This window comes from Rhincodon typus, chromosome 42 (assembly GCF_021869965.1).
Source record: "Rhincodon typus isolate 14 chromosome 42, sRhiTyp1.1, whole genome shotgun sequence".
Taxonomy (NCBI): Eukaryota; Metazoa; Chordata; class Chondrichthyes; order Orectolobiformes; family Rhincodontidae; genus Rhincodon; species Rhincodon typus.
In genome coordinates, this window is record NC_063373.1 from 7,412,282 (window position 1) to 7,439,596 (window position 27,315).

A 27,315-nucleotide genomic window follows, 5' to 3' on the forward strand; every position below is an offset into this window, starting at 1 on the left:
TGAGAGTTCAGAAATGAGTCAAACACACTGCTGTTCCTCTGAAGTCACCTTTGGGCCAGATGAGGTTAGGTAATCCAGTTTCATTTCCTGGAAGATGACAGCAACCCAGTCAGGCTTTTATAACAATGCAGCAGTTTTATGCTCATTTATACCAGCATTTTATTCCTTCCAGATTTATTCAATTAATTGAATTTGAGTTCCCCAACTTCAGTGGTGGGTTTGGAACTCACTTCTGCAGGTTATCAGTCCAGCTTCTCCATTAATAATCCAGTAACAAAAGCACTTAGCTACTGTACCCTTCCTTATGTCAAGATCAAATGTCTACCACGTAAAAATATGAACAGTTAACAGAATCCTCTGAATTCCTCCATCAGCTACTTTAATGCAGGCTTGAATCAATTTATTTTTCAGAAGGTTCACTGGAATGAAAATTAACAGTTTCGAAACAGTAGCTTTAGAACTTACTACAGAAGTACATTAGAATGTTGTAGAATAATTACAGCAGCTGTTTTCAGACTGGAAACCTAAACCTGCCAATTCACTTTCAGGGGAACAGATCCCAATTTGACCTCAATCTTTGATTTGAACAGCACATTTCCATCATTCCCTATTCATCATGCTGACTCTGAATTCAGTTGTAAAAAGCTCTGTGCTCCATGTCTACAAGTTCTGAACCGTGGGATAGAGTAGCTAGGATAATTTTCTTACACACCAAAGGATTGACTCTCAAAGGGACTTTGTTGTCAGAGAGGTTAGAAAGACCTGTGGTGTTTAGCCCCCTCAGTGTGACCCTGGAGGACCATGCACAGGTTGAAATTGTGTTCCTGCTGTATGATTTTCCCCCAAGATTGTCCTTCCTGAGCTCCAGCCAAATGATGATCAACTCTTGGGTGGAAAGTACAGAAACTTACAATGATGTGTTTAAAACAAAGATGATTGATTTCATATTTAACCAGAGTATTAATCATCAACCCAGTTATTTTTTGGACTGTTGTGAAATCCGTACAAGGAACCACAGTCCCAAAAAAACCATAGCATTACTCTCTCATTCATGAGAGAGATCTGACTAGTGGTGGTTTGGCCAGAGGGTCACCATCCTTCAGATGAGGGGCGAGGTACAGGAAGTGGGGCCCTCAAGGTGACATCAACCAGTACGGGAATTGAAACCATGCTGTTAGTGTCACTCTGTATTGCAAGCCAGCCATCCAGCCAACTGAGCCAACCTATGCCCAAACTGGGAACAAACTCAGAATGAATGTACTTAGTATTGCATGTGATTAAAAATGACACTAACAGAATAAAAGCCCTGTTGTTACTTGTGAACTCGCCGGTGTGTGAGCAAGTTGGATGACTGAGTGAACCCCTTCCCACACTCAGAGCAGGTGAATGGTCTCTCCCCAGTGTGCACTCGCTGGTGTGTCTGTAAGTGGGATAAACGGGTGAATCCCTTCCTACACATGGAACAGATAAATGGTCTGTCCCCTGTGTGAACCTGCTGGTGAGTCAGAAGATTTGACGAATTACTGAACCCCTTCCCACACACGGAGCAGGTGAATGGTCTCTCCCCAGTGTGAACCCGTTGGTGTTTCACCAGGGTGGATGAACGTGTAAATCCCTTCCCACACACTGTGCAAGTGAATGGTCTCTCCCCAGTGTGAGTATATTGGTGTGTTATCAGATCCTTTTTGCTTTTGAAGCGCTTCTCACAGTCAGAACAATGAAAAGGTTTGTTATCAGAGTGAACACGCTGGTGTGTCGCAACATGGGAAGAGTGAGTGAATCCCTTCCCACAGACAGAGCAGGTGAACGGTCTCTCCCCAGTGTGAGTGCGCTGATGAATCTCCAGTTCAGATGGGTAATTAAATCCCTTTCCACAGTCCCCACATTTCCAGGGTTTTTCCATGGTGTGCGCTTGTGTCCCTCCAAGTCCTATGATGCCTCATCCAGACACAGAACGATTTCTGCCTGTTGTGAATGCTATTCTTTTCAGGCTTTGTGACTAGTGAAAGGTTTCATCACCAGCCTGTGTGCGTGCCTCAGTGATTTCTCAGTCACACTGATGTTTGAAATTTTTACCCACAGGCAAGTAATTCTCCTTCTACATTCAAAAGTTGATGATATTCAGGTCCTGATGAACCGAGTCATCTGTCCAATCTTGATGTGACGTTTTGGTTTGAGTTTCCCACCCGTGAATCCTCCCCTTCTGAAATGCAGCAAAAAGAGTTTACAGGAGTCATCACTGTTAGAAAAACATGGTACAGAATTAGAACAGGCAATCAGAGTTTCTGAGAAACATCTGGTCCCCCTTGTTTCCCCAAACTTCTTCAGTCAAGCTGAAATAGGCCAAAATCAGCAAAAAAAGCAAGGGGAAATATCCCAGCTAAACCAGAATGTCGGTCTGGTGGGTACGAGCTACAAAGCGCCCTGAAATATTCACTGAATGTGGAAGATATCTAGCCTACAGATGGATACTGCAAGCTTTGTCCCTGAGGACTGTCAAGTATGGACAAGGCCATGATGAGAAAACAACAACCCGAGCAAACCCTCCACACCCATGGATCCACACATCTAGGATGTACAAATTATTGATTTAACAAGGCCCGAAAGCAGGTCCGGGTAAAGATCCTCCATCAACCCATCCCTTTACAAACTGGGCATCCAAATATTGGGAGAATGAGGGTTAATGTATAGCCAAAACCTGAGAATTAGCCCTTCAAGGGCTAGCTGGAGGGACTACAACCTCTCTCACTGAATATACACATGGCCCATGGACTCCTAGACTGCAAACATCACATGCAACCTGCATTCACCACCGGGTGAAGACACTCAAAACCCTATTGTCCCAAATATTCAGAAAACACAAGCAATAAATCAGCAGTCAAAATGTCAAATCTTGAATTCACAGCAACATTTTGGATCAATACTGGGTAGGGCGTCAGAACCCAAAGTTGACTTTCCTGCTCCTTGGATGCTGTCTGACCTGCTGTGCTTTTCCAGCTCCACATTTATTGACTCATTTGTGTGATCTTTCATGTAGCTTAAATCTTGGCATCCAGATCTTATTCAATTAGGACCAGCCACTTCTCCCCTGGTCTCATGCCCAGAACTGAACGCAGGATTCCAGGTTTATCTTTTATTTGACCTTGGGATGTTGGTGCCACTGGCTGGACCAGCATTCCTTGCTAATCCCTGTCTGCCCCTGTACTGAGTGGCTTACTAGGCCAGTGACAGTCAACCTGACTACTCTAGGCCTGGAGACATATGTAGGCCAGACATGGTAAGGATGACAGTTTTTCACATTTAAAAGACATTAGTGAACAAGATGGAATTTTAATGACAATTGACAATGACCATATGGTTCAAGAACAGAAATTGCTGCAAAAACACAGCAGGTCTGACAGCATCTGCAGAGAGAAAACACAGTTAACATTTCAGGTCCAGCCACACTTCTTCAGTTCTGTGTTTTTCCAGCAATTTCTGTTTTTCTTCCTGAGTTCCAGCATCCACAGCTCTTTCAGGTTTTTTGTACGATCATGTGATTGCATTAACCAGCTTTTAATTATATATTTATTAAGTGAATTCAAATTTCACTATCGGCCATGACGCAATTTAAACGTATACCCCCATTAGACCAGGGAGACACCGGGTTGCTCGCCCAGTGATCTTACCACTATGACACCGCCTCCCCCAGCGTGGTCTGTACAGGGTTTGTCTATCGTAACTGGCATCATCTGCAGAGAGAAAAACAAGAGTTAAAATTTTAAGATCAAGATGTCCTTTCTTCAAATCCGGAAGGAATTCTGCAGGGGTTGGAAGGTGGCACCTGAGACAGGTGTAGAACGTCTTTTTTTTGGGACAAGGTGAGGTAACGGACATATGGAGGGAAGGGGCATATGGCAAAACGAGGCGGAATGGGTCATTTCAAGGAAATTAACTGATGGCAAAAGGACTGGGGCGGGTGGCTCACACATTTAAGGCTCTGGGCAAGTGGCGGAGGCCCGAAATGGGAAGAAGAACGTCTTTCCCTGCCCCCTCCACCACAATGGCCCCTCCCACAATGGCCACTCCAATGCTCCCCCGACTTTTATCAAACCACTCTCAAAATGGCCACCAGCAGTATCTCTTGCCACCTTTAAGAACGGTCTCAAAATGGCCGCCGGTGGTCTCCCTCGCCACCTCAAGCAACCGTCTCTCAAAATGGCCGCCGGTGGTCTCCGTCGCCGCCTTTCAGGACTGCCTCAAAATGGCCGCCGGTGATCACCGACCCTCCAGGACTAGCCCCTCTCAAAATGGCGGAGGCGACTGGTTACCCAGGCAACCCCATGTCACAGGGGAGGAAGCTCCACCTCCCATCTTCCACGACTTCCCACTCACAAGATGGCGGTGGGTGATTTCGCCTGTCCATTGCTCTCACCAAACCCCAAACCAGGGCTAAAAAACACGGGGCCCTATGCGCCCGTTTTCTTGTGCCTCAGACCTGCTGCAGGTGTTTCCTAAACTTCCCAGCCCGGCCGCGGTTTCCATTCTCCCCATCCCAAACCACCCACGCCCATCTCTCCGTCTCGATTCCCCGCACCCCGACCTCCTCTTCGGCTCTTCGGCATCTCGCACCATGAGCATGCTCAGACCACGCGCTGGTACGTCCACACGTGTCATTGATAGGGGACTTTCTGACCCGTGCGGTCCTCTGGGTAAATCATCCGCCATTAGCCACTTGGCATATTTCAGCATCCGAACGGAATCCTGTGCAACAACGAGACATTCAAATCGCAACGGAAACGCGAATGTCTAGACCCTCGCCCGATTTGTACTCGATCCTACGTACAGATCCTATGACCACAGAAGCACCATTTTATCCCCAAACAAAAATGGTTTAATCACTGAGAGAACAACCTGTAATTACTGTTTACAAAATTAATAACTGTACATACAGGATAGGAATTCAAACAGATAATTCTAGTTTATAAGAAACATCTGTTCCCCCAAAGCCTTAATTCCTGGTCCCACGCCCTGCCTCCCCACCCCCACCACCTCTGCACAGAAATCGAAGCCCATTGCACTATCTGTAACTACCTTTTCCTCCAGTCCCAGTGTCCTCCCTCTTTTTGCTCTGGCTTGTTTCAGTTCTCCAGTATCCTGTGTGCCAAGTGCAAATAAAGCCAATGTGTCAATTGCTTTCTCTCCTGGTTATTGAAATCCTGAAGTCCTGTCCATTCTCTATTCCCCAACCAAGATGACTGCGCAACTGCTGGTTAACCTTGAATAAAGATGGTGGCTATTAAACTGTTCCTTCCTCTTAAGTAATGAATCCAAAGCTGCAGGTGAGAGTCCTGAAGGTTCTTAATTCAGAGCCTAGTGCCTATGTCAAGTGTTTCTGAAGCTCTCACCTGCTGATACAAAATTAAGCTCCTTAAGTACAGTTACTGCCCTTCCCTGATTCTGATTGTACTCTGTCTTATGCTCACTGGTCTGTGTCTGTGTCTTTCTCTGTTCAGATCTACACATACAGATTCCTTGCTCTCTTTGAAAATGCTGACTCTGGCTTGATTCAGTGTTACCCTCTCCAGTTGCCCGTCTCTCACCATCCTAAATATGCACTGTTTTATAGAATGATAAAAACAAATAGAAATCATTTGACCCACTATGCCTGTGATGGCTCTCAGGTTGCTCCATCCACTTGGTCCCACAGTTCTACTGGCAGTCAGAACAATGCATATCTGGTTGAGTAATGCATGATATTCATGGAAAAAGTAATCCAGTCAGCTATTTCTCACACAATGAGCTCTGTGGAAGATTAACCAACTAAGATACCAAGTAGATATTAAGTTAAAAAAATTTAAGTGATTCATAGTTCCCATCTATATCAATGTTAATACATAGGACAGTCGTGCCAACACCACTATCAGTTCGGTGAACTGCTGCTGCATTCACTTTATGGCAAGTGTATCCTTTCTTAGGTTCAGAGAACAAAGCAACATGTAACAGTCTAGGTATGGTCTCACCAAGGCCCTGTTTAACTGAAGCAAGGCATTCCTATTTCTGAACTCAAATCCTCTCACAATGAAGGCAAATATGCCACTTGTCTTCCATATTGTTTTTCTGCACCTGTCAATATTCATTCACTGGTGCGCAAGGACATCAAGATTCCTTTGTACATCCACATTTCCCAATATTTCACCATTTAAGTATTCCTCGGCCTTTCTGCTTTTCACACCTAAGTATATAACTTCACATTTAGTCATGTTGTAATATATCTGCCATTTGCTTCACCACTCACTCAAAATGTTTAAATCACCTTAAAGTCTCCTTGCATCTCCTCACAACTCTGCCCAATTTTGCGTCATCAGCAAATTTTAAAAAGTTGTATTTGGTTACCTCTTTGAGGTCATGTATAAATATCATGAATAGCTGGGGCCCAAGCAGTGATCCTTGCAGTATCTCCCTAGTCACTGCACAAAACACGGAAAATGACCCATTTATTCTCTTTCTGTTTCCTACCGGTCAACCAATTGTCAATCCATGCCAATACATTACCCTTATCTTGTGTACTTTAATTTTGCACTAACCTTTGATACGCACCTTATCAAATGTCTTCTGAAAATCCAAATACGCCACATCCACTAGTTCTCCCTTATCTATTCTACTAGTTACATTCTCAAAACATTCCAGTAGGTTTGTTAGTAAAATGGTGCATAATCAACTTAAAATCAGTAAAAAGGATGTAAATTAATAATTTCAGGGTGCATAAACTGCACAGCTTTGGAACAAATTAAGTCAAAGGTGAGAAATCAAAGGCACTGAGGAGGTGATCGACTTGTGGTATAAGCAGTGGACTGTTATTCCAGAAACCCAGATAACGTTAATATTTAGAATCCCTACAGTGTGGAAACAGGCCCTTCAGCCCAACCAGTCCATAATGGCCCTCAGAGCATCCCATCAAGATCCATCCCCCTATAACCCACCTAATCTACACATCCCTGAACAATATGGGCTATTTAGCAAGGCCAATCCATCTAGCCTGCACATCTTTGGACTGTGGGAGGAAAGGGGAGCATCCAGAGGAAACTCACGCAGACACAGGGAGAATGTGCAAACTCCACACAGACAGTGCCCTAGGGTGGAATTGAACCTAGGCCCCTGGCGCTGTGAAGCATCAGCCCCTAAGTTCTGGGGACCCGGGTTCAAATCTGGATGAAATTTGAATCAAGAGTCTAATGATAAGCATAAATCCATTCCCGACTGTCAGGAAAAACCCATCTCGTTCACAAATTCCCTTTATGGAAGGAAATTGCCATCCTTACCTGGTCTGGCCTACATGTGACTCCAGACCCGCAGCAATTTGGGTGAGCCTTAACTGCCCTCTGGGCAATTAGGGAGGGGGCAATAAAAGCAAACCTAGCCAGTGACACTCTCATCCTGGGAACAAATTTTAAAAAACAGTATCCTGTAAGTTCACAACTACCAATTATCAAGGATATTGCATGAGAAAGAATCTCCACCTTCCTAACAAAAGAGTGGTTGCTGTTGTTGGAGCTCAGTCAACCCAGACCCAGGACATTCCTGCAGGAATTCCTCATAGTGTCTTAGGTCCAAAGTTCTTAGCTGCTTCATCAATGACTCCATTGTATAAGGTTAGAAGTGAGGACATTCACAGATGATTGCACAATGTTCAGGACCACTTTGTGACTAATATTTTATTTATTTGTTCAAGGAATGTGGACTCAATGGCTAAATCAGCATTTGTTATCCATTCCGAATTGCCCAGAGGATATCAAACAACGTCTTCAGTCATATGTAGATCATACCAGGTAAGGATGGTATATTTCCTTCCCTACAGGAAGTTGGTGAACCTGATGCATTTTTACAACAATTGACAGTGGATTTATAGTCACGTTATGCTAGTTTATTTTATTCCAGTTTTTTTCTCCATTGGTAGTATGTGAAATAATGACTCCAAAACATGAGCCAATTATTTATTGGATTATTAGTCCAGTGATGTTAGCATTGTGCTACCACCTCCAAAGAGACTCCTCAGATACGTGATCATTGAGATCTGGACAACGGTCAGGCTTGCATAGTTAAGTGGCAAGTGACATTTGTGCCAGGCAATGACTATCTCCTACAAGACAACATGTCAATATCTGCTCTTGACATTCAATGACATTACTTCTATTGAATCCTCCACTGTCAACATCTTGGGTTTCCATTGAAGGCAAACTGAGCTGGAACAGCTATAAATTCTATGATAATAAGATCAGGTCAGATGCTAGGAACTAGCAGCGAATAACTCAACTCTTGTCTCCCCATCATCTACACGCCACAAGTCAGATGTTTGATGGAATACTCTCCACTTGCTTTGATGAGTGCAGCTCCAACAACACTCAAGATGTTTGGCACTATCCAGGACAAAGAAGCCCAACTACCAGCACTTTGTCCACCAGCTTGAACATTCACCCCCTTCAGTACCCACAAGACAGTGGCAGCAGTGAGTACCATCCACAAGATGCACTGTCTATTGCTGTAGTCCCAGTATAAATGGGTCACAGCCCATTTCAATTCATAACAGGGCGGCTAATCCAGTTCATGCCTCCCACCTGGGTATCCCTCCGTATTACACGTCTAGACAGCACTTTCCACACTTACAATCATTACCATCTAGGACAGCAGATGCATGGGAACACCATCACCTGCAAGCTCTCCTCCAAGCCACTCAACTACCCTGATTTGGAAATATATCGCCATTACTTCAGTATCACTGGGTCAAAACCCTGGAACAGCATGTGGACTGCAGCAGTGTAAGAAAGCTGCACACTACCATCTATTCAAAGGCAACTAGGGACAGGTAATAAATCGGCAGGTCTGGCAGCATCTGTGAAGAGAAATCAGAGTTAACATTTCGAGTCCAGTGTTGCCAGACCTGCTGAGCTTTTCCAGCAACTTCTGTTTTTGTTTCTGATTTACAGCATCCAAAGTTCTTTCAATTTTTATTTTGACAGGTAATAAATGTTGGCCCATGTCCTACGAGTGAATAATTAAAAAAAAACTCATGACCAGTTTCGCCAGCAGCGCCATCAAACCCGAGCATCCTCACTGCTGCAGGTGGTGGGAAAGATAGGAACTGCCCACCTCATTCCCCACAAGGAAAAACACCCTTTAATCATTGCATTACTTTGTCTCCTACTGAAAAGCAAATGTTAAAACATTGTTCAAAGGGGTGTGGATGCAAGACAGATTGGAACATCCCACAGAATATTTTGGAAAAATTGGAAGAAACAAATCTTAAATCAACGATTGCGAAATGAGGGAAGGAAGCCTGATGTCTGTGTTTTCAGAGAGAGCACTGCAAACTGCTCAAAATGGGGTAGTCAGATAACTAAGTGGAGAATAAACTGGGTTTGATTTTATCCAACAGGAATCATTTTTGGATGGCCATCATACTGTTGGAATCCAGGTTGAAGTACTGTTCCTTCAGTAGTATCCTCCCCACAGAACATCCGTTCTGAGGTCCAACCAATTGATTGTTAAACACTTATTTGGGAAGACAAATATTTACAAAGGCTGTTTAGTTTGGGAAAGTTGGTCGGCATGGATTGGTTAGACCAAAGGGTCTATTTCTGCACTGCATGACTCTATGACTCTATTTGAAATTGATTCTGAATATTAAACTCCAGCTCACTTGGGATGGGGTGGGGGCAAGGGGATGAGTTCAAGGGTGGCAATTAACTTCAGAAACAAACCGTCAGCATAGTTTAGTCCTGAAGGTGATTAACAGCAGCAATTACAACAGAATGCAACCACTGTAATCACTTACTATGACGCTGGTGTCTCAGCAGGCAGGATGACTGTGAAGCCTCTCCTGTTACTTGAAATACTATGAGGTTTCATATCATCAACAAACCTCCTGTCCAGAAAGTTATCAAACTTCTTTTGACTCTGCACTCACACAACATCCCCTCAAACACCAGGATACATGGAGAAACTGATGGTTCAGAGCTGCCTTTAAAAAGTAACAAGCAAACTAAATCCTCAGTTAAAACATTGAATAGAAGCAAACTGACAAAAGATTCAGGTTGAGAAGTTTGGGAGTATTTTAATGCAGCACTGTGATTTTTGAGTCAATTTCAAGATAAACAGCATTGGTGGGAGTAACCCCGTTCGTTTTATACCCATGATCACCCATCATTATTGTTGAGGCATCTTGCCACGTCCTGAGTTGCCTGCCCAGACAGAAGTCAGTTATCAACCTGATATTAAAGCCTTTAATCAGAGCTCTGACAAGCCAACAAGGGATACAAGTCTAGCTGCAGCCTAGACCCAAATAAAAACAAGAACAGTACTCCCTAGACCCCAACATAAAACAGTAAACATTATCCCCCAGATTCCAATATTAAACTGTGAACATTCCCCCCCACCCCTATAGCATGATGAATGTTGATGGATTCAGATTGCAACAATTCCAACGTGTTCATTCCTTGAACTGAAAGATTAAAGGGATGGATTAGGGGAAAACCAGAGGGACCCTTTCCAAACTCGGCTCCTCCCGGTGAGGTGTAGGAATGCCAGGACCAGAGTCACGCCACTACCATGTGTTGTCAGATGAAAAGTCACCAGACTCTGCTTTCTTCCCACAGATGCTGCCAGACCTACTGAGTTTCCCCAGCACTTTGTTTTCACTTTAGATCTCCAGCATCCACTGTTCTTTGTTTTATACAAATGTTGGATATGTTTCAGCATCTGGACTTGGCTGGAGGTGACCTTCAGTGCTCGCCAGCAAGGAACCCAGGGATAATGGTGATGTGCTGGATCCTACAGGAGGAGCAAGGAGAAGACTCAGCTGGTGGGTGAAGCTGCAGAATGTCAGCAGATGGGACAGTGTATGGGTAGAAATGCGAGCGCTTTGAGTTGAGTTACCAGTTCCATATCTCCTTACGCCATCTTCCCCTCCTGGACCACCATCACATCATTGTTCCTAATCTGCTATGCAAAGCAGATTGGTGGAGGTCAGTGTTGTGTTTTAAGTCCACAAACATAGTGTCTGTCATCCATTTAAAGGCAGCAAACAATCTCTCACAGCAAGGCATTGGCCTGCATGGATCTCATTCGGCACTTGAAGTTACACAAAGGCAGTCACTCTCTCCGCGACAATCTCTTGAACCTCATCTGGTCCTATACAGCCCTCCAACAGCCCTGCACTGCTCCAATTGTGACCCTTTCGTATCCCCTACCTACATCATTCCAACATCTGTGGTTGTGCTTTCAGCTACCAAGATATCAAACTCAAGAATTCTCTCCCTAAATTTTTCATTTTCCTAAAATCTACCTCAACAACGCTTACAGTCAACTATAAACCACCTTGGGAGGTTTTCCAACGTGAAAAGCTCTAAGTTGTTGTTATTTATGTACAGTCGGAGAACTAAAATATCACGCAATCATTTTAATTCCTCAGACCGTAATAGCCACATTTTTTTACAGACTAGAAACCTAAATCTACTGTTTCATTTTCAGTCAGGAACAGATCCCATTATGACCCCAATCTCTGCCTTGACAACACATTTCCATCGCTGTCCATTGTTTTTGATGACTCAAAACCCAGTTGTAAAGGAACTTGTGTTCCATGTCTAGGAGCTCTGATACATAGAGGAGAGCAGCTGGGCCACATTTTTTTCCCTATCTCAGCACTGGAGTTGTACAGCATGGAAACAGACTCTTCGGTCCAACTCGTCCGTGCTGAACAAATATCCGAAATTAATCTAGTTCCATTTGCCAGCATTTAGCCCATATCCCTCTAAACCCTTCCTATTCATGTACCCATCCAGATGCCTTCTAAATATTGTTATTGTACAAGCCTCCACCACTTCCTCTAACAGCTCATTCCATACATGCACCACCCTCTGTATGAAAAAGTTACCCCTTAGGTCCCTTTTAAATCTTTCCTCTCTCACCTTAAACCTAAGCCCTCTAGTTTTAGACTTCCCTACCCTGGAGAAAAGACCTTGGCTATTCACCCTATTCATGCCCTTGATGATTTTATAAACCTCTATAAGGTTACCCCTCAGCCTCAGGAACTGCAGGGAAAATAGCCCCAGTCTATTCAGCCTGTCCCTGTAACTCAAACCCTCCAATCCCAGCAACATCCTTGTAAATTTTTTCCGCCCTTTCAAGTTTAACAACATCTTTCCTATAGCAGGGAGACCAGAACTGAACACAGTATTCCAAAAGTGACCTAAACAATGTCCTCAACAGGCGCAACATGTCATCCCAATCCTATACTCAATGCACTGACCAATAAAGGCAAGCATAGCAAATGTCTTCTTCACTATCCTGTCTACCTGAGACTCCAGATTCAAGGAAGTATGAACCTGCACCCCATGATCTCTTTGCTCAGCCACACTCGCCAGGAACCTACCATTAAGTGTAGAAGTCCTGCCCTGATTTCCTTTACCAAAATGCAACACCTCACACTTATCTAAATTAAACTCCACTTGCCACTCCTCCGCCCGTCTGATCAAGTTCTTGCTGTATTCTGAGATAAGCTTCTTCACGGCCCACTACACCACCAATTTTGCTGTCCATCTGCAAACTTATTAATCATTCCACCTATATTCACATCCAAACCATTTACAAAATGACAACATTAACCCCCATGTTCAGCTCTCAATGAGATGAATAGCAGCAGAAATAGAATTCAACCCCTGCGGTCACATGTGAACTCACTGGAGTCTCAGCAGGGGGGAAGAATGAGTGAATTCCTTCCCACACAGGGATCAAGTGGATGGCCTCTTCTTTGAATGAACTCACTACTCTTGCAGCAGAGTGAACACCCAAGTGAGTCCTTTCCGCACTCAGAGTGGATAAGTGGCTTCTCAACAACATGAATTTGCTGATCTTTTAGCAGATTGGGTGAATCAGTGAATCCCTTCCCACAATCACAACAGGAGAACGGACTCTCTCCAGTGTCAGTGCATTGGTGTGTCTGCAAGTCATTGCTGCTTTTAAAGCTCTCCTCACCATCAGAACATTGAAAAGTTCTCAGATCTGTGTGACTACGCTGATGCCTCAGGAGGTTGGATGAATAAGTGAATCTTTTCCCACACTCAAAGCAGGTAAATGGTTTCTCTCCAGTGTGAACTCGCTGGTGTACAGTGAGGTCAGATATCGTTTTGAACCCTGTCCCACAGTGAGAGCACCTGAAGGGTCTCTCATCAGTGTGAGCACGTTGATGGCATGACAGCTCTCTGGAACTTTTATAACATTTTCCACAGTCTGTGCAGATAAAAGGTCTCTCGTCAGTGTGAACTTGCTGATGTTTCAGCAGGGTCGACGAATCAGAGAATCCTTTCCCACACTTGGAGCAGGTGAAAGGCCGCTCCCCAGTGTGAACTCGCTGGTGTGTCAGGAGATTGGAAGAATGGTTGAATCCCTTCCCACACTCGGAGCAGGTGAACGGTCTCTCCCCGGTGTGAACTCGCTGGTGTTTCAGCAGGGTGGATGATCGAGTGAAACCCTTCCTACACTCAGAGCAACTGAATGGCGTCTCCCCAGTGTGAGTTCTCTGATGTGTCTGCAAGCTGGATAACTGAGTGTATCCCTTCCCACACTCAGAGCAGGTGAACGGTCTCTCACCAGTGTGACTGCGTCGATGAATTTCCAGGTCAGATGGGGATCTGAATCCTTTCCCACAGTCCCCACATTTCCATGGTTTCTCCATGGCGCAGTTGTTTGTGTGTCTCCCTAAGTTGGACGATCAGTTGAAGCCTTGTCAACACACAAAACACAAATATGGTTTCTCCCCACTGTGAATGGTGTGATTTTTTTTTGAATAGTGTCACTGGTTAAAGCTCATTCCACAATCAGTTCACTGGAACACTCTTGCTTGGCCTGTGTAATTGATTAAAGCTGTTTCCAGCCAATTCACTCGAACACTTGGGTTTGTGTCTTAGTTTTTCAGTTACACTGACATTTGAAATCTTTTCCCTCAGACAGAACAAAGAAACATTTCTCCTTCCACGCTCAAAGGGTGATGATTTTCAGGTCCTGATGAATCTAGGGACTGTCACATCTTGATGTTTGGTTTGACATTGCTGTCTGCAAATTCTCTCTTTTGACACCCTACAAAGAAACATCACAGAAGTCAGTGTGAATACAGAACAGGGATTCCAAACATACAATTCTACTTTCTAAGGAACAATTTCTCCCTAAAGTTGTAAATCTCTTTCCGACAATCTCCAAGCTGCACGTACTGAAATCCAAATAATCTACTTCTTTCCCTCTCAGTTTTCTCTCTTCCTCTTCTCTGGCTGGGTTCAGTTCTCCAGCTCCTTTGCGCAGACCGAAAATAAAATCAAAGCATAAACTACATTATCTTCCGAGGCCCAGCCAATTTCTATTTCCTCAGCTGGATGGCCATGCACACTCACTGCTTATGGAACAAGTACTTCAAATGGTAGCTGGCTGTCTGGCTAACCTGGCTGACACTGAGAACAGAGCCCTGACTCTCTCATTCTTCAGCCGTCTCTCAGGATCGTGAATGGCTTCCTTACATGATTCTGAAGTAGGTGACAATTGCACGATCTCTAGGTGCTGCCTCATGGGATGGGATGTGCAAGGCATAAAGGGTCGGGTGGGTGTTTTCAGCTTGAGGTGCCTCCACCTTGACTCTTCAGAAACACAACAAAGTATCTTGATGTGCTCCATGCATTCTCAAACCGGCTTTCTCAATTTTAGTCCATCACAAGCTGGACTCTCCCTTGTGTCGGTGGTTATATTCAGTCTCTTCAGGATGGTTTAAGGACATCCTCATGTTAAGTCCTGCAACATAAATATCGAATTGTGGGTAGAAGGAACACAGAAGATCCAAGAACTCATGAACACCAATGACAAGGCAGCGTTTCTTCAGCACTGTGAAGACAATCTATGGGCCAGGCACTCTGGAACCCCACTTAGACAAAAGCACAGAGGGTAAATTCATCAAGGACAGGGAGACAGTCAGAGCTCACTGAACAGAACAAATTGAAGAATTCCTCAACCAAGGTTCTCTTTTCAGAAGAATACCTCAACTCCATTCTACCTAAAACCAGAGTGAAATTGAAAAAGACAAGTTCAGTAGCTCAAAAGCAGATAGTGGCCCAGGCAAACTCTGAAATGTGTTGAGGTTATACTCCTGGCACAGCTGCATTATCTTGTACCACTTATTTAAGAAGAGGAATGATTCCTGAGAATCTCCAGGATTGCCACTATTTTTTTGAATAGAGACAGATTCAATTGTGGTAACTTTCGAGGAGACTCCCTGCTGTCTGCCACAGGGGAGACTTTAGTGCAAAACCTCTGAGATCACCCTCTTCTGGTGGCCAAAGAGCTCCTTTCAGAGTCACAGTGCAGTTTTTCCTTTGTCTAGAGAGACCACTGATCTTCACTGCATAGTTAACATACAAATAAGGAGTAGGCCATTCAGTCCCTCAAGCGTGTTTTGCCATTCAATAAGATCTCGGCCAATCTAACTGTAATCTCAAATCTACATTCCCACCTAAACACAATGACCTTTCACCCCTTTAACAAGAGTCTATCTCCCACTGCCTTAAAAACATTCAAGAACTCTGCTCACAACACATTTTTTAAGTACCAAAGACTCACGACCTTCAGAGAAAACATTTTGCCTCATCTCTGTTTTAAATGTTCTAGATTCTCCCACAAGAGGAGACATTCTCTCTACATCTACCCTGTCAGGGCCCAATCTTATACCATTCAACCAAGCATTTCTTACTCTTTTACACTTCAGTATAGTCTATCCAACTTTTTCTCATAAGACAACTCCCCCAATCACGACATTTATCCAGTATGCCTTCTGTGAAATGTCTTCAATGCATTTACATCCTTCCTTAAATAAGGTGCACAATACTCCAGATGCAGTCTCGCCAATGCCCTGTAACAATTAAGCATAACCTCCCTAATTTTGTATTCACCTTAGCTGGCCTAATTACATTTTATACATACCATATTCACCTTCTGCGATTCATGCACATGGACAGTCAGATCCTTCTGCATCTTTGAGTTCAGAGTAAGAAACAGCACCAACTACAGTAATTGGCCTTTTACTTGCTGCCTCAAATTTAGCTCCCCTCACAAATGAAGTCAACATCCGCCATCTACTCCACAAATACATAAATTTTCATCTGTTAGACTAAACCTTACCTTTAGCAAATGTTCCAGGAGTTTGAGATAGTCTACAGTCCAGACAGAAAATTCAGCCCACCTTCAAAACAAAACTAGATTACTTCAAGCTCAGACATTGAGATTCTGAAATATCTGATCTACAATTTAATCATAGAATCCCTGCAGTGTGGAAGCAGGCCATTTGGCCCATCGAATCCAATGACCCTCTGAAGAACAACCAACTCAGACCTACCCTCCTCCCCTATCCTCGCAACCCTGCATGTCCCATGGCTAATCCACCTAACCTACACATCCCTGGACACTATGGACAATTTAACATGGCCAATCCACCTAACCTGCACATCTTTGGAGGAAAGTAAAGCACCCGGAGGAAACCTACGCAGACACTAGGCGAATGTGCAAACTACACACAGACAGTCACCTGAAGTTGGAATCGAACCCGGGTCTCTGGTGCTGTGAGGCAGCATCTGCCTTGATTCCATAACATTTAAAAACCTCACTTCATAAACATACAGCAATCTCAGTTTTAAATTCTCAGCTGACCTAATCGCAAAGGAATTTCAGATTTTCACTTTATTCGCTGTGAAATAGTTGCTGTTTTTAAAGAAATTATTATTTTTCTTTCATGAAGCTGGAGTGTGTTCAGAAGAGATTTGCCAAGATGCTGCCAGGAATGGAGGGTTTGAGTTATAAGGAGAGGCTGGGTAAGCTGGGAATTTTTCACTGGAGCACAAGAGGTTGAGAGGTGACCTTATAAAGGTTTATAAAATAATGAGAGGTATATATAAGGTGAATGGCCAGTGTCTTTTCCCTCGGGTGGGGATTTCAAGACTAGGGGGCATATTTTTAAGTTGAGAGGAGAAAGATTTAGAAAAGACATGAGGGACAATTTCTTTTTACACAGAGAATGATTTGTGTGTGCAATGAACTTCCAGAGGAAGTGGTGGATGTGGCTACAATTAGGTTTAAAAGACGTTTAAATAAGTACATGAATAAGAAATGTTTGGAAGGACATGGGCCAAGCGCAGGTAGGTGGGGCTCAATTAGTTTGGGATTATGATCAGCATGGACTGTTTGGACACAAGGGTCTGTTTCCGTGTTGTATGACTCTATGAGTTATGGGCATTGTGTTGCGCTTGAACTGAAAGGCTCGTGAGGATCACTCGTTCCAGGATCTGGAATTCGTCAGCTATTTGGCCACAGATTCATGTAGGATGCCACTGACAGTCAATTTTACTTATTATTCTTTGTTGAGATGTGGGCATTACCGAGAAGGCCAGTGCATGAACTAAGTTGCTTGCTAAATAAAAAACAGTTCTGAGGAAGGGTCACCGGATCTGAAATGTTAAACTCTGATCTTTTCTTCACAGATGCTGCCAGACCTGCTGAGACTTTCCAGCAACTTCTGTTTTTGTAAGTGGCTCGCCAGGTCATTTCATATCCATTTCATGGATCCGCAACACCGCTGTGGACCAACAGTCACGCTTAGGTCAGATCGGACAAGGAGGGCAGATTTATTATCCCGAAGGACATCAGGAGGGTCCATATGGCAATCGCTCACAGTTCCAGAGTCACCTTCGCTGGTGACTGGCTTCTTCAAATGTCAGATTTTAATGAAGTCAATTTAAATCACACTAAGTGACCGTGGCAGGATGGTACACCCACTGTCGGTGCTGAACATCAGTGGTGGAGGGAATCGGGATGCCCGGGTGCCAACCAAGTCGGCTGTTTTGTCCTCAATGGCATCCAGCTTTTCAAGCAGCCTGTCAGCGCTGCACTCCTCCAGCCTCGTGTCCAAGTGAGGATTAGGAAATTTGACGCTCCGGGTCGGACATGATGAAGGAGGGTCTGAGGAAGGGTCCCGACCCGAAACGTCAGCTTTCCTGCTCCTCTGATGCTGCCTGACCCTGCTGTGCCCCTCCAGCTCCACACTGTTATCTCTGACTCCAGCATCTGCAGTTCTTGCTATCTCTCTTGTCCGATTGAGTAATTCACCCGGTTTCCCACCCCTCCCCTCTTCTCCTCCCTGCACGCCCTTCCACTTCCAACTAACAGCCCAGTTCCCTGCTGAATTTTCACGTTACTCAGCAGCTAGCCAGCAATTTATTGCCTATCCCTGATCTTGAAACACTGCAGGTGGGCCCCCAAACGCCGCTTTAGGGAGGGAGCTCCAGGATTTTTGACCTGGAGATGCTGAAGAAATGGCCAATAATGTTTCCGAGTCAGGATGGTGCCGGCTGCCCGTGTCCTTAGAGATAGAACTGGTTACGCATTTGGGAGGTACTGTCCAAGGAGCCTCAGTGAATTTCTGAATTTATTCCAGTGTGGAGCTGGAGGAACCAGCAGGTCAGGCAGCATCAGAGGAGCAGGAAAGTTGACGTTTCAGGTCGAGACCCTTCTTCACAAATGGGGGAGGGGTGGAAGGGAGCTCAGAAATAAATAGAGGGGGGTGGGGCTGGGGAAGGTAGGTGGGGTGGTGATAGGTGAGTGCAGGTAGGCAATGGTGGGGGCTGGTCAGTGAGGTGTGAGGAGCAGAGATAACAAGGTGTAGAGCTGAATGAACACAGCAGGCCAAGCAGCATCAGAGAAGCAGGAAAGCTGACGTTTCGGGTCTAGACCCTTCTTCAGAAATGGGGGAGGGGAAGGGGATTCTGAAATAAATAGGGAGAAAGGGGGAGGCGGATAGAAGATGGATAAAGGAGAAGATAGGTGGAGAGGAGACAGACAGGTCAAGGAGGCGGGGTTGGAGCCAGTAAAGGTAAGTTAGGGAGGGGATAAGTCGGTCCAGGGAGGACGGACAGGTCAAGGAGGCGGGATGAGGCTAGTAGGGAGAGATGGGGGTGGGGCTGAAGGTGGGAGGAGTGGTTAGGTGGGAGGCAGGTACGAGCTGGGCTGGTTTTGGAATGCGGTCGGGGGAGGGCAGATTTTGAAGCTTGTGAAGTCCACATTGATACTATTGGGCTGCAGGGTTCCCAAGTGAAATTTGAGATGCTGTTCCTGCAACCTTCGGGTGGCATCGTTGTGGCACCGCAGGTGGCCCAGGATGGACATGTCGTTCAAGGAGTGGGAGGGAGAGTTGAAATGGTTCGTGACTGGGAGGTGCAGTTGTTTGTTGCGAACCAATCATAGGTGTTCCACAAAGGGGTCCCCAAGCCTCCGTTTGGTTTCCCCGATGTAGAGGAGGCCACAACAGGAACAGCAGATACAGTATATACCACATTAGCAGATGTGCAGGTGAACAAAGTCGGACAGGTCAAGGAGGCAGGCATAAGAGGCCACCACGAGAGGCGACGCCACTCGGAAACTGGAGGAGCAGCACCTCATATTCCACCTTGGAACCCTACAACCCAATGGTCTCAATGTGGACTTTACTAGCTTCAAAATCTCCCCTCCACCGACCTCATCCCATGACCAGCTCCCCTCTCATCCCCATCCTCCTTGACCTGTCCATCTTCTCTCCCACCTAACCGCTCCTCCCACCTCACTGACCATTCCCCACCACGACCTACCTGCACTCACCTATCGCCATCCCACCGATCTTCCCCAGCCCAACCCTCCTCTCTATTTATTTCAGAGACCCCTCCCCTCCCGCATTTCTGAGGAAGGGTCTCAACCCGAAACGTTGGTTTTCCTGCTCCTCTGACGCTGCCTGGCCTGCTGTGTTCCTCCAGCTCCACACTGTGTTATCTCATACTCCAGCATCGGCAGTTCTTACTATCTCTGAAGTTATTCTGCTCTTTTTGCAACAAGATTTTCACAAAAAAAACACGGCAGCCCCCGCCCCGTGCCTCAGGCCCTACCTTTCCTGCCGGATGCGAATCTGATGTCGGACAACCCTCAGGGCAGATCCTCTCATAAGATGGCAGCAGCGGACGGGTGGTTGCCCAGGCGACGGACCCCCAGCGGCGAGGAAAAAGCCGCAAAATGGCGGCCAGTTACCAGGGTAACCCGCGTCACTCACCGGCCAAGGAAGCCACGCCCCCCGCCATGCAGCGCTCCCTCAAAATGACGGCCAGTTGCCCGGGAAACCTGCTTCGACCCGCCCATATCCTCCCGCGCCCGAAATGGCGGCCGCTAAGCCACCCACCCTGATAATGGTGGTCTGCGCCTTGGAGACCCGTGCGATTCGGGGTTGAGGAGGCGATCTGAGGCCCTACCCGATGCGTTTCTGAAATTTTCCGAAGGATTTACAGCCCCAAAAGCTAATCTCACCTTGCGGCGGGTTTCCCCTCACCATCTCGCTAATACCGTCCGACTTCTCCGTCAGCTCTGGTGACGGTCGCTGACGCCGAGCGCGCTGACCAGTTCTGCACCTACGCACTGCATTTCCCCTGCCATCGATAGAGGACATTCTGACCTGCTGGGCATTCTGGGTAAACTCACCGCCATCGAGACCTGTTAGCAAAGGCTCAATGAGACAACAAGGTGCAGTGCTGGATGAACACAGCAGGCCAAGCAGCATCATAGGAGCAGAAAGGCTGACGTTTCGGGCCTAGACCCTTCATCAGAAAATTGTTCTAGTGGCAAACCAGAATGTCTGTGGATGAGAGGGACGTTTGACCGGGAGTGCTTCAGCCACTTTTTTCTCTGCCAGAGAATCTCAGCAGATCGGGAAGTATCTGTGAAGAGAAATAGAGTTAACATTTGAGTCCAAAATGAATTGTCTTCTTTTTTTTTTGAACAGTTCCATATTGGAATCAAAACATTAACCGCGTTTTTCTCTCCAGTGCCTTCTGTTTTTATTTAATTTTTCCAGCGTCCACAGTAGTTTGTTTTCATTGCAGTACAAGCATATTGAACTGATTACCTACACACGAGAGTCCAAGCAGTGGTATGGAGCCTCCCTGAAGTCTGCCCTTTTCACAGAACCCTTTCACTTAAAGGATACAGAACATGAAAAATTGCATCATGAAAATTAGCTGTCGCTTTATTCACTTTTCTACAATGTGTCAGAGTTCATACTTGAAGTTTGTGTGACTCCCCAGCATAATTAACCATCCTGACTTGGAAAGACTCACAGAACCAACCAAACTGATGAATCGCTGTCATGCTCTCATGAGGAAAAAGCCATCAATTGATATTAATCCTGAGACTGGAAACAATTCATCTAACCTCTGGACACAGTGGTGAATTTAGATGAGCTGAGATTGTTCACCTGTTTTAAATGTAGAGAGGGATTAACGCAGTTGTTTAAATGTTGGACATATCAGCATGACTACACAGCACAGAGAATGTTCATTTGTGTTTGCAGCTGGTGGAAAACTGGGGCACATGGTGGCTCAATGGTTAAAACTGCTGCTTCACAGCACCACAGACCTGCGTTCAATTCCATCCTCCGGTGACTGTCTATGTGGAGTTTGCACATTCTCCCCATGTCAGCGTGGATTTCCTCCCACAGTCCAAAGATGTGCAGGCTAGGTGGATCAGCTATGCTAAATTGCCCATAGTGTCAAGGGTGTGAAATGCAGGGATAGAATGAGAGGTGGGTATGGGTCTCGGTCTGGGTGTCAGGCTTTTTGGAGGTCCAGTGTGGACTCAATGGGCCAAGTAGCCTGCTTCCACACTGTAGTGCTTATATGATTTGATTATCACAGCTCCAAACACATGAAATACAAAGTTGATAGAAATTATTTAATCTGGAAATAAATTTGCTGATGATTTTCTTCCCAGAAATCATTGGATTCATTTAACTTTTTAATACAGAATGTCTCCCCATTAAAGCTAAATGTACATTTCACTGTTACAGAATTATCTGTATTTAGATACCTCTAAGCATGTTTGGAAACAGGAGACATTTGAGATGTGATTTAAAGTTTAAATTAAAAATTCAGTTATACCTGATACCTTGAAAAGAGATTTTTTTTTAATCATCCTGTTCACAGATGTTATTACAATAATCCAAAACGGTGACAGTTTTCAGGCTCCTGCTCGTCTTCTGCTTTCCATCAACCATCTCTCTTCTTTTTCTTATTTTCTTTCTACCTTTTCTTTACAGTTCTCTTATAGTTTGTTTTTCCCTTGGGGAGCTCAGGTGCCGTGGAACCGGCAGCATCAGCAACAACAGCGACTGTTGACCCAGCAGCAAGAGATGGCACCGGAGCATGACAACTTCAACTTGGTGGGCCTGGTGCAGGAATCAAGTCAGCAGCAGCACCAGCATCAACGTCAGCACTGGTTCAAAGGATTACACTCTTGTATTTGTTCAGGAAGGTTGTGAACTTTGAACAGGTTGATTACTTGGAAGCAGAGATGTTATTACATACCTCCGGAGCAGGTGCACTTGAACATGAGTCTCTGGATCCAGTTACATTTGGAGACCATGAGCTTAAGAATTGCTCATAGAAGACCTCATCAGAAACAATTGTGACCACATCATTCTGGCTTGGTTACTCTGATCGAGGGCACAACAAGCTTAAAAGCCTTGAGACTTTGTGTATTAAACATTTTTTTGAAATAAGCCATCTTGTGGCACAGTGATAGTATCCCTACTGCGGTCCAGAAGGCCTGGGTTCAAGTCCCACCTGCTCCAGAGGTGAGTAATAACATTCCTGAAGAGGTTATTAGTAAAACAGATCAAACATTTTTGATTCTAGTAATATCTTGTGAACATGATGATAACATAGCAACACATTATTTTGTTTGATTAAATGGAATATGCTGATTAATATATCTTGTAAATAATGCAATCTCTTTCATGAATTTTCAGACAGGTCAATGGGCTGAAGAGTAACAGATGGAGTTTAGTTTAGGTAAATGCGAGGTTTTGTGTTTTGGTAAGGCAAACCAGAGCAGGACTTGTACATGGTAGAGCCCTGGGAAGTGTTGCCAAACAGAGACCTAGGGGTGTAGGTGTGTAGTTCCTTGAAAGTGGAGTCTCAGGTAGATAGGGTGTGAAGAAGGCATTTGGCACCCTTGCCTTCATTGGTCAGTGCAGTGACTTTAGGAGTTGTGATGCCCTGTTGTGGCTGTACAGGACATTGTTGAGGCCACTTTCAGAATACTGTGTTCAATTCTGCTCTCCCTGCTATAGGAAAGATGTTGTTAAACTTGAAAGAGTTCAGAAAAGATTTACAAGAATGTTGCTGGGATTGGAAGGTTTGAGTTATAAGGAGAGGCTGAATAGGCTGGGCTACTTTCCCTGAAGCTTCAGTGGCTGGGGGATGATCTTATAGAGGTTTATAAAATCATGAGGGACATGGATGGGGTGAATAGCCAAGGTCTTCTTCCCAGAGTCAGGAAGTCCAAAACTAGAGGGCATAAGTATAACGGGAAAGATTTAAAAAAGGACCTGAGGGTCACCTTTTTCATACAAACCTTGGTACATGTATGGAATGAGTTGCCAGAGGCGAGTACAATTACAACATTTTGAAAGGCGTCTGGATGGGTGCATGAATAGGAAGAGTCTAGAGGGTTATGGGCCAAATGCTGGCAAATGGGACTAGGTTAATTTAGGACATCTGGTTGGTATGGACGAGTTGGACCAAAGTGTCTGTTTCCATGATGTATGACTATGACTGTATAATTATTGCTTTTCTCAATTTGTACCTGGATATTTCATTTATTTCAGACAGAGCTAGTTAATTCCTTGTATCACATTTATCCCCTGACTCTCTGGTCTGGTGCTAAAAACTTGTATTGTCTGTCCTTTCAGAGCATTGGTCTGCTCATAGGTGTGTATACATTCCAATCTTATCTTCAAAATGAGTTCCTGGAAACTACTTCTATTACAGGTTCTTCAGTTTTATGCATGGTTAATGTTATCCACCCAGTGAAACAGAAAATGACACAATATCAGTGTGTAGGTGCACTGTTTGTTTTTGCATTTGTTGAGGAGCAGAAATATTTGTATGCTTTCTGTATGCATCTATGTCTGTCTGTGTGATTGTGAGCGTGTATGCAGTGTGAGACAGTGAGGGAGTAGGGTAAGTAAATCTGTAAGTATGGGTGCCACTTATCAGTACCTGTAGAATTCTTTTTTTAAAAAGAAAATGCTAACAAAAATTCATCTGCTCTCTCTGAGCAGATGCTGTCAATCTGAGAATCCTATAAAGTGAATAGGAGAATTTGGAGTTTCTTCACCTTGGGCAAAACCACAGATTGACCATACACTGTGTAAAATTTGATCACACACAATCAAGTCCCAATTCTTCTGGAACATACAAGCTATATTCTAGTTTACATATCCCTTCAGCTGTCCTCATAATTATGTGCACAAGGAAATATTTTTGACAATCATCCAAAATATATTTGGTCCCACTTTAAATACTTTGCTTGGTCTTATCAACAAATAGCAATGGGATTACTGCTGTAGAATCATAGAAAGGTCACAGCACACAAAAAGATAATTTGGCCCAATATGATTGTACTAGCCATAAAATGAGCCACATAGCCTGAGCTGATTTTCCAGATTTTAGTACATATCTCGGCAGGGTATAACGCTTGAGGTCCAGATCCAGACACGTTTTAATTAAGTTTCTACTTCTACTCCTTCAGGCAGTGAGTTCTAGACTCCCACCATTCTCTGAGTGAAAACACTTTTCCTCATCTCCCCTCGAATCTTCCTAACAATCACTTTAAATCTATGCCTTTTTGTCCGTGATCTCTCTAATAATATAAGTAGATTCTGCCCATCAACTCTATCCAGGGTCCTCTCAATGTTGTACATCTCAATCAAATCTGTCCTCAACATCTTCTCTTCCAAGGAGAATAACCCCAGCCTATTCAATCTTCCCTCATGGCTGCATTTTGCAATCCTAGCAATGCCTTCGTAAAACTTCTCTGCCCCCTCTCTAGTGCATATACCTCTTTTCTGTTCTGAGGAAGGGTCACCAGACCTGAAACATTAGTTCTGTTTTTTCCTTCACAGATGCTGCCAGTCCTGCTGAGCTTTTCCAGCAACTTTGTTTGTGTTCCTGATTTACAGCATCCGCAGTTCTTTCTGGGTTTTTTTATTGCCTTCTTTCTGCAACAAGTTGACCAGAACTGCACACAATGTCCATGTCATCGAATAACTTACACAATTTATGTACAACTACTCTGTTCGTATACTCTATGTCTCCTCTTAACCATCATATCAACCTGACTTGCTATGTTCAGAGATTTGTGGTCATTTATTGAATCACAGAGTTGAAAAGAGGCTCTTGGCCCATTGCATCTCTCTGTCCTCAATCATCTGTCTATTCCATTCCTATTTTTCAGCACTTGAGCTGTGGCCTTCTGTGAGCAATGGCACTTCTAAGTGTTCATCTAAATACTTCTTAAATGTTGTGATGGTCCCGCTACTATCACACTTTTAGGACACAGGGTCCAAGATACCCACCACCCTCTAGGTGAAAAACATTTTCCACAAACCCCCTCTAAACGTCCTGCATCTTACCTTGAAACTGCATCTCCTGATTATTGATCCCCGACTCCACAAGAGAGAATGTTTCTCCTTCCCTACCCTATCTATGTGCCTGAAGACTTTGTACCCTCGATGAGATTCTCACCTCTCTTAGCTTTCCCTGCTGTAATTGAAACAACTCCAGCCTAGTTGTCATAGCTAAATCGCTACAGACCAGGGAACATCTTGGTGCATCTCTCCTGCACAGTCCCTGTTACAATCACATCCTTCCTCTTGTGGAGAACAGAACGGCAGACTCCTCCAGCTCCGACAGCTGTGGTCTCCGTTGCCGCCCCGTCTCTTCCTATTGGTCCAGCTCCAGCGCCACCGCCAATCACCAGCGGGAAGACGTTGAGCGCTGGAGCATGCGCATTTCGGGCGACGCCATGCGGCCTCGGGCAGTCGTGTTGCGGATCGCAGCGATTGAGGGCGCTGTCGGTGAGTCGGGGGAGGGCTGCAGCCAGCAAGGTAGGTAATTTAAAACAGATTTATACCGCTTGGCGTATGACTCAAACCCCGAATCAGAATTTAGCGCATCTTCTTTTGTATTTTGCCGAGCGACAGCCATGGCCTGCCTTCGAGGCCCCAGGTTGATGGCGACCATCTTGAACGGCGATCGTTTGTATGAACTGCGCGTGCGTGATGCCCATCTTTTTCGGGGGCAGTAAGCTGCACCGCGCATGTGCTGACCACATATGGGCTGCCATCTTTTTTGGGGGTTCTGTATTACTGGGTGAGAAAGCCAATGAGAGAGGAAGGTCCGGGCCAGTCTCCTCCACTTGCTGATGCAAGGCCTGTTCCACACAATAATGTATGGTTAAACCCAGTTGTACGAGTTTCCTGTTGATTTGATCGTTCCTCGGAAGTAGGCACTTGGACTGGCCAGCATATTTTTTTGTTTTGCCCATCCCTAATTGCCCTTGAGAAGGTATTAGTGAGTTCCCTTTTCTGCAGAAGATAGTTATTTGGTGAGTGTCTGCTATAAGGTCTGTTCTATTCTTAAGGTTCAACATCGCATAGCAGCTGGAGGGCGGTGTGTAAGTTGAATAAAATATTAAAATATCAACTAAAATAATCAAGTAGTTCTTTAGAATACATTTCGATTGGTAGCGGAGGCAATACGTCACAAATGACAACAGAAAGTGCTGGAGAGACTCAGTGAGTCTGACAGCATCTGCAGACCAAGATATGGAGTTAACACTTGGAGTCCAATATGATTGCGCTGAAGAAAAAGGTCAGACTTGAAACATTACATCGGTTTCGCTCTCCATGGATGTTGACGGACCTGCTGAGTTTCTCCAGCATTCTGTTTCTATTTCAGATTTTCAGCAGTATTTCTATTTTAGGTGAAATGTCACAGTTGCAGCATGTCGGCCTTCTGGATGCAGGTTTGGTCCAGAGGAGATGTGTCTGTGATAATTATTTGAGGTTCAGCAGCTTTGTGTGAAATTTTGAGCTGGAGGCTGAACTACACACACTATGATTGATCAGGGAGGAGAAGAGTTACCTCGATTCTTTGTAGCAGGAGGCTGTCACATCTCTGATTAGGTCATCTGAATTGGACAATAGTAAAAAAAAGATGTGCATGACTGCAGATGAGGCAGGTAAGGGGACCCAGAGGGCAGGATTCTCATCCCTTAGTAATTTCCGAATAGGTTTGAGGTTTTTTTTACCTCATAAAGGGCCACATAACCTGCTTCTGCACCATACTAATTCTGATTTCTGTCGGGATGAGAGTGAGGCTGCAGAGTGACAAGCTATCT

The 27,315-nt window shown here is 44.8% G+C and overlaps 1 protein-coding gene across 5 annotated transcripts; it reads right to left on the reverse strand.

Annotated features, from left to right (window-relative positions):
* Positions 1-375: 375 nt before the first annotated feature.
* Positions 376-20,455, reverse strand: LOC109920658 (zinc finger protein 229-like). 5 transcript variants are annotated; one of them, XM_048619251.1, is made up of 4 exons: positions 20,383-20,455; positions 16,189-16,249; positions 14,541-14,808; positions 10,065-14,109 (listed from the first exon to the last, which is right to left on the reverse strand). In XM_048619251.1, the coding sequence occupies exon 4, from the start codon at positions 13,706-13,708 to the stop codon at positions 12,722-12,724; it is 987 nt and encodes a 328-aa protein (XP_048475208.1). In that variant the 5' UTR covers positions 13,709-14,109; positions 14,541-14,808; positions 16,189-16,249; positions 20,383-20,455; the 3' UTR covers positions 10,065-12,721. The 5 variants fall into 5 exon arrangements, with proteins under 5 accessions (XP_048475213.1, XP_048475208.1, XP_048475209.1 ...); XM_048619252.1 differs by lacking the exon at positions 20,383-20,455 and adding an exon at positions 19,971-20,014; XM_048619256.1 differs by lacking the exons at positions 14,541-14,808; positions 16,189-16,249; positions 20,383-20,455 and adding an exon at positions 376-1,911 and having other exon boundaries at positions 13,045-13,167; positions 13,252-13,815.
* Between the last annotated feature and the right edge of the window lie 6,860 nt (positions 20,456-27,315).

Coding starts and splice junctions, on each gene's coding strand:
- LOC109920658 (XM_048619256.1), bottom strand. CDS start 13,708: ATGGAGAAACCATGGAAATGTGGGGACTGTGGGAAAGGATTCAGATCC. Junction 13,168..13,251: donor CTGCACAGACTGTGGAAAAT/GTTATAAAAGTT, acceptor ACTGTGGGACAG/GGTTCAAAACGATATCTGAC. Junction 1,912..13,044: donor CCTCCTGAGGCATCAGCGTA/GTCACACAGATC, acceptor GAGGGACACAAG/CGCACACCATGGAAAAACCC.